Here is a 7,902-nt window from a genome sequence, read left to right on the forward strand (position 1 = left end):
AAAATAGTGTCTCCCGCCAAGAATGGGTGCCCGCTGAGAGGTTTTACCTGATTTAATGCAAACCCACATAACGCCCCTCTTCAGGAGAATTCTCGGTCGTACACTACAGGGGCCCTTGCAGCGTTTTCGATGGGAAGTGTTTGAGCACCCATAGCACAGCCCGGACTTTGCTCCCTCTGATATTCATCTAAGCTGACTTGAACCACTGACTATGTAGACAACATTTTGGAACAGATAACAATCTACAGACCAGCGCAGAGACGAGGTTGCTGGAAAGCTGGCACACCGCTACGTCAGATGTATAGGTCGGAGCGGTGACTATGTAGAGAAGTAGCTCGAAGGGGCAGCAAACTGCTCCAGATAATACAGTGTTGATTTTAACCGCGGTTTCCATTTCGAGATCGATCGGACCTTACGTCCATAATAGCTCTAGTATTTATTTTAAAACGTTCAATTCCATAGGAAACTACAGTCGAGAAAAAATATCTTCAGAGAGTTCTTCTGATATGTACATTTACATGCGACGTTAACCAGTTTCTCGGTCTACATTTATATCACCTCTTCCTGGGACACCATCAGTTAATTCGCTGCCCAAATAACAAAACTCATCTACTGCTTCCAGATTCACAGTTACTAAGCTGATTCTTTCAGCAACCCCTGATTTAATTTGATGCATTTTCATGCATACCTTATCTTTAGTTCTGTTAATGTTTCTCATTAATTTCTTTCGAAGTCATTGACCTGCGCGTACAGTTGCTCTTCCAAGTCCTGTGTCGCCTCTAAGTTGTCATCGGCGAACGTCAAAGATTTAAATACTGCTCCATCAATTTTAATTCCGTTTCCCAATCTCTCATCGGTTTGCGTCACAGCTTGCTCCTTGCACAGACTGCATAACATCTGAGGTAGGCTACACAGGGCTCTCACTCACTCCACAGCCACTGCCTCTGTTTTTCATGTCTTTTGATTCTTAGAAACGCAGTCTGATGTCTGTACCATCTGAGAATAACCTGTCCAGTCCAGCATTTCATACCCGCTGCCTTCATCTTTCTAAGAGAATATTTCAGCCAACATGGCCAAAAGCTTTCTCTAAATCGATAAATATTAAAAACGATTGTTTGCATTTCTTCAGCCTATCTGTTATGAGAAGCTCTAGGGTCAGTATTCATCCATGTTATAACACATCGTTTTGCGCAACCTTCCAAGTATGCCACGTGCCTTAACAAGTACCTGGGTGGCCGTGCAAGGCCCAAATAACGTGACAGATCGAGGATCTTTCGATGATGTACAAACCACTACTGTATCCATAATTTGTGACTCAATTTTATTTCTAACTACCTAAAAAGCCAGCCGTAAATTGCAGCACAAAATTATTACAAAAAGGAAGGATACCTCATAATAATCATTCCCTACGTACAGAGGAAATTAAATCTGTAAACAGATTTAGGGTGCTGTCATATTGAGAGGAATTAATAATTTGTTCAGTACGGTGGCAGCCGCTAAGAAGACTCGGGTTTAATCGGAGGGTCTTCTTTATCTTCAGACGTTCACGGACGCGTAAAATCCCTCCGTTTCTATGGTCCAGGCTGTGCCAGGTTAGGAAACATGTGGGGCAAACAGGAAATGTTCCGTTCTATTGCGAGAACTAGCCACTTGACAACCCAGCAAGTTGGCACCGGAATTACTTTTTCCACCCGTGGGCACACTGGCGTGAGGTGCCGGCCAACTAACAAAACCGGCTAGACTCCGCCTTTCCAGGAAATTCTGCAACACCTGCTCGAAAGTAGCAGTAACTGCTGTCTCGCCCGCGACCACGTCTTGACTATGGGCACGCTTCGCCATGCTGCAGTAAAATTGGTTTGTTACTTTGGACAGAGTTTAGCAATGTTGCTCATATTCCATGGCCGTTTCGGTAGTCTGGCTACCTCTGGGATTTCGCCATGCAGCGGGCAGGCAGCAGAGCCAGCTCTGCGGTAAGGTCCACCCACGTCTGCCGCCCCCTTTCGTTGCCTATTTCACATCTCAGTGGAGACTGCCTAGATTAAGGCTACCTTTTCCTGTTCTGATTTCAGAATACATCTCTCTGTTACATTTTCTAAATCTTTGACTTACAAGTCTTGCGATTTCTATCACCTTTGCTAAAGTACCCTTACAAATCAGTGGCGCCCTGGAAGAAGGGTCCTAGAACACGCCATCCCATGATCTGGCACCGTGTAGAATGTTACTCTCACATCCCGATTGCGTGTCAGTATTTATCCCGCCCGCTAGATGGTACCAGCTCTTTTCATCTTTCGCCGCCTGGGATACAAGCACTGTGTCATTTAATTTAAGTGCCACCTTAACTTCTGCGGAACCCAGACTAATCTTTATCGAGGTCAGCTTGTACAGTTTTATACACATATCTATAAGTAATTTGCGTCAGTATTTTGCAGTCGAGAAATTTTAAAATAATTGCCCTTAATATCCGCATTACTCAGAACTTACATTCTGTGAAATTGGAGTTGTTAAATTCTTCTTGAAGTCTGAATGTATTTTGCTTGTATTCTGTATACTGAATATCAGTGATATAGATTTGTCTTGTTTGGTTCTTCAAATGTCCTGATTCAATGTCGTCCATTCCAGTGGCCATCTTTCGAGTTAGGACGTTCAGTGCACTGTCAAATTCTTGATCGCATCCTCGAGTTACTTTAATTCACTTCCTCTTTCCTTAGTGTAAAATTATTTTCAAGTCCTTGTACCATATGCAACGTTTGCGTGTATTGTGTATTGAACTGGGGACATAGAAACGACGGAGAGGCTTCGTCCCGGCGTAGCCCTCAGTTTTACACAAACCCACAACAGGCCGCAGCAGTCCACCCACCCCACCGTCGCCCCACACCGAACCCAGGGTTATTGTGCGGTTCGGCCGCCACTGGACTCCCACTCGGCAAGCAGCAGCACGTTAGCTGTACACGGTGGAAGGGGGGGGGGGGCGGCTAGATAACGCTTCATTGAATCCTACTCTTCTTGGATCGGCGCTAGTTTTCAGAAGGAGATGTTGATAATAGTACATTTGCTTCTCTGTTTTGCCCAACATAAAATGAAAAATCCATAAAATATTTGAGATCAAAGCTTCGTTGGAGAGACCATACTTTTAACGAGAATTATAAATTTTTTCCCCTTTCTAATTGAACAAAGCATTCCGAGCAGTGATACATTTGTATTGTTCGAATGTTAACGCATGCTGGCTGAAAGCTGTCACAAAAGCGGAACAAAAGTGTGCGTGACGAAGAACACACTGACAAAACGTAGTGGGCTGAGGGTAACGAGGTTGCAGTTGCAGACGTCAGTGTGGTGGGTGGTTGGTGGTGGGTGGTTGGTGCAGAATACGTGCGGGTCTGGCAGTGTGGGGTGCGGGTAACGAGGTTGTAGTTGCAGACGTCAGTGTGGTGGGTGGTTGGTGGTGGGTGGTTGGTGGTGGGTGGTTGGTGAAGAATATGTGCAGGTCTGGGTGCGTGGGGTGCGGGTAACGAGGTTGTAGTTGCAGACGTCAGTGTCGTGGGTGGTTGGTGCAGAATACGTGCGGGTCTGGGTGCGTGTGGTGCGGGTAATGAGGTTGTAGTTGCAGACGTCAGTGTGGTGGGTGGTTGGTGGTGGGTGGTTGGTGGTGGGTGGTGGGTGGTTGGTGCAGAATACGTGCGGGTCTGGCAGCGTGGGGTGCGGGTAACGAGGTTGTAGTTGCAGACGTCAGTGTGGTGGGTGGTTGGTGGTGGGTGGTGGGTGGTTGGTGCAGAATACGTGCGGGTCTGGGTGTGTGGGGTGCGGGTAACGAGGTTGTAGTTGCAGACGTGAGTGTGGTGGGTGGTTGGTGGTGGGTGGTTGGTGGTGGTTGGTTGGTGAAGAATATGTGCAGGTCTGGGTGCGTGTGGTGCGGGTAACGAGGTTGTAGTTGCAGACGTCAGTGTGGTGGGTGGTTGGTGGTGGGTGGTTGGTGGTGGGTGGTGGGTGGTTGGTGCAGAATATGTGCGGGTCTGGGTGCGTGGGGTGCGGGTAATGAGGTTGTAGTTGCAGACGTCAGTGTGGTGGGTGGTTGGTGGTGGGTGGTTGGTGGTGGGTGGCTGGTGCAGAATATGTGCGGGTCTGGGATTGTGGGGTGCGGGTAACGAGGTTGTATTTGCAGACGACAGTGTGGTGGGTGGTTGGTGGTGGGTGGTTGGTGCAGAATACGTGCGGGTTTGGGTGTGTGGGGTGCAGATAACAAGGTTGTAGTTGCAGACATCACTGTGGTGGGTGGTTGGTGGTGGGTGGTTGGTGCAGAATACATGCGGGTCTGGGTGCGTGGGGTGCGGGTAACAAGGTTGTAGTTGCAGACGTCAGTGTGGTGGGTGGTTGGTGCAGAATACGTGCGGGTCTGGGTGCGTGGGGTGCGGGTAACGAGGTTGTAGTTGCAGATGTCAGTGTGGTGGGTGGTTGGTGGTGGGTGATGGGTGGTTGGTGCAGAATACGTGCGGGTCTGGGTGCGTGGGGTGCGGGTAACGAGGTTGTAGTTGCATTCGTCAGTGTGGTGGGTGGTTGGTGGTGGGTTGTTGGTGCAGAATACGTGCGTGTCTGGGTGAGTGGGGTGTGGGTAACAAGGTTGTAGTTGCAGACGTCAGTGTGGTGGGTGGTTGGTGCAGAATACGTGCGGGTCTGGGTGCGTGGGGTGCGGGTAACGAGGTTGTAGTTGCAGACGTCAGTGTGGTGGGTGGTTGGTGGTTGGTGGTGGGTGGTTGGTACAGAATACATGCGGGCATGGGTGCGTGGGGTGCGGGTAATGAGGTTGTAGTTGCAGATGTCAGTGTGGTGGGTGGTTGGTGGTGGGTGGTGGGTGGTTGGTGCAGAATACGTGCGGGTGTGGGTGTGTGGGGTGCGGGTAACGAGGTTGTAGTTGCAGACGTCAGTGTGGTTGGTGGTTGGTGGTGGGTGGTTGGTGCAGAATACGTGCGGAGTTGGGGTGCAGGTAACGAGGTTGTAGTTGCAGACGTCAGTGTGGTGGGTGGTTGGTGGTGGGTGGTGGGTGGTTGGTGCAGAATACATGCGGGCATGGGTGCGTGGGGTGCGGGTAATGAGGTTGTAGTTGCAGATGTCAGTGTGGTGGGTGGTTGGTGGTGGGTGGTGGGTGGTTGGTGCAGAATACGTGCGGGTGTGGGTGCATGGGGGTGCGGGTAACGAGGTTGTAGTTGCAGACGTCAGTGTGGTGGGTGGTTGGTGGTGGGTGGTTGGTGCAGATTACGTGCGGGTCTGGGTGCGTGGGGTGCGGGTAACGAGGTTGTAGTTGCAGACGTCAGTGTGGTGGGTGGTGGGTGGTTGGTGCAGAATACGTGCGGGTCTGGGTGCGTGGGGTGCGGGTAACGAGGTTGTAGTTGCATTCGTCAGTGTGATGGGTGGTTGGTGGTGGGTTGTTGGTGCAGAATAAATGCGGGTCTGGGTGCGTGGGGTGCGGGTAACGAGGTTGTAGTTGCAGACGTCAGTGTGATGGGTGGTTGGTGGTGGGTTGTTGGTGCAGAATAAATGCGGGTCTGGGTGCGTGGGGTGTGGGTAACGAGGTTGTAGTTGCAGACGTCAGTGTGGTGGGTGGTTGGTGGTGGGTGGATGGTGGTGGGTGGTTGTTGCAGAATATTGCGGGTCTGGGTGCGACGCGGCACGCGTGACGTTTCCCGGAGAGGATGTGAGGGTTGAGTTGAACGGATGAGGCTGCACTGTGCTTAAGCTACGATGCTCAATGTAAGCTACGTTGATAAAATTATAAAAGATGGCGGATACGCACCTTATTTTAATAGTACCATCTGAATAGTGCTGTGAAATCAGTAGCGACGATGTTCACGGCGGAAAAATTGATGGAGTAAGTGATACGAAACATAGGGTGACCAGCAATATGCGATAGTTTGCTAATGACACAATAGTGAACGGTAAAGTGTTGAATGTCTGTCAAGCGTACGGGATGACTAGATGGAATTACTGTTGATTTGATGAATAGCAGCTTCCACTAAATGTAGAACAATGTAAGTTAATGAAGATGAATAGGAAGACAATCTCGTAATGTTAGAATACAGCATTAGTGGTGCGCTACGTGACAGACTAACAGCGACTGGGCATCTAGGCGTAACGTCGCAGAGTGATACTGAAACGTCGCTGCTACATTCGTTGCATACTACTTACAGAGTATTTCCTGCTGCCAAGCTCAGTTATGTGTAATTTAGTTTTGTGCCCCATGCGTGTCCCTACTCAGTGGTACACAATTACATTAAAGTATCAATTTTTCCAGTAAGCATTTAATCATGTCTGCATTACCTACAGTTAGTGCTCTAAATTTCCTGTCTCTCTTTATCATCTGTATTAATCACTCAGTTAGTGTGCAATTTGAATTTTTCTTCTATGTGGTAGCAGTACAGCATCCGGCTGTCTGCTGTAGTAGCAACACTGTAGCCAACGTAGCTATCTCAGTCAAGGCAAAGAGATTTGTATCCATCCGGCAGTTGGCGGAAAGGACCCCTCTGGTTTTTTACGGCTGCCTGGGGGAAGTTCGTTACAGGGACGGCGCGCTCTCGGTACTCGGGACTGGAACTTTGGCGAGTGACTGCGGTAGACTACTCTTAAGGGCGACTTGGCACTGGCGAGTGTGTCGATGTTCATCCCTACCGCTGTCATTGAATTATTGTGAATAAGAATACTATGAAACACTTTTCGATAAAAAAGAAGTTATGGGAATCACCTTGCACGTGAAACTGAGATGCACTGGCGTGAAATACCCGCAAATGCCGTGAATATTCATGAACAAAGCAAAATTACTAAAACTCGTCAAAACATCAAGAACACAGATATAAACTGTATAGATACAAGTACCAATAAATATCACGCGGAATTAAGAAAAAACTTATTTAAGATGGCACTGAAATTACACGCGATGAAATCACCACCAGCTGCTATGAAAACAACAAAGAATCTTAAAACTGAAACAAAATGTAAAGTATAAGAAATAAAGCGCATATACACGAGAAAACCCATGTACGCGTTTGATCTAGTTAATTTTCAACTTCGGTAGCCTAATTCTTACATTTTTCAAGGCATATATTTCTGTATGTAGTAAGTTTAGCCGCTCCTCGCTTCGTGTAAGCAGAACATGTGGTATAGGAAGCTCGTAGGTTTAAAATTCACTTCTATAACTTCTCTTGCATCTGGAATGTTTGTTTGAATTTTTCTCGTGTGTATGCGCTTTATTTCTTCTACTTTACATTTCGTTTCAGTTTTAATATTCTTTGCTGTTTTCATAGCAGGTGGTGATGATTTCATCGCGTGTAATTTCAGTACCATCTTAAATAAGTTTTTTCTTCATTCTGCGTCATATTTATTGGTACTTGTGTCTATACAGTTTACTTCTGTGTTCTTGGTGTTTTGACGAGTTATAGTAATTTTAGTTTGTTCATGAATATTCACGGCATTTCCGGGTGTTTCAGGCCAGTGCATCTCGGTTTCACGTGCAAGGTGAGGCAGATACTTTTTTTTTTTTTTTAGTCAAGAAGTGTTTCATAGTATTCTTATTGACAGTAATTCAATGGCAGCGGTAGGGATGAACATCTGAGTCTTTGGCTTATTGTAATGGGGTAAAAATCTTTTCACGTCTATTTTTGTGTGTGAGTGAGTCGTGCATGTTTATGTGAACTTTTCCTAGGCGCTCCTAAGACTTCCTTTTCATTTATCACCGCAATGTACCTCATCACTCAATATAATAATAATATAAGATAGTTAACTGATTAAATAACAAGATCACAGTTTAGGATTACTTTATGTGTTTTTAATATGATGTTTTATTTTAATAAACTATGTTTAACTTTGGTGACTGTGTCTCCGGCAAACCCGTCCACTTTTGCAAGATTATTTTAATACCTC

The 7,902-nt window shown here is 47.1% G+C and overlaps 1 protein-coding gene across 1 annotated transcript in view; it reads right to left on the reverse strand.

The window, feature by feature from the left end:
- Positions 1-5,052, reverse strand: part of LOC126272790 (mucin-2-like) — a 28,865-nt gene extending 23,813 nt beyond the window's left edge. The window contains exons 1-2 of the mRNA XM_049975940.1: positions 4,528-5,052; positions 3,276-4,094 (exon numbers count right to left, since the gene is read on the reverse strand). Coding sequence (XP_049831897.1) covers positions 3,276-4,094; positions 4,528-5,052 — 1,344 coding nt within the window. The remainder of the gene's footprint in view (positions 1-3,275; positions 4,095-4,527) is intronic.
- Positions 5,053-7,902: the final 2,850 nt, after the last annotated feature.

The sequence above is a fragment of the Schistocerca gregaria genome, chromosome 5 (assembly GCF_023897955.1).
Source record: "Schistocerca gregaria isolate iqSchGreg1 chromosome 5, iqSchGreg1.2, whole genome shotgun sequence".
In the NCBI taxonomy this organism is placed as follows: Eukaryota; Metazoa; Arthropoda; class Insecta; order Orthoptera; family Acrididae; genus Schistocerca; species Schistocerca gregaria.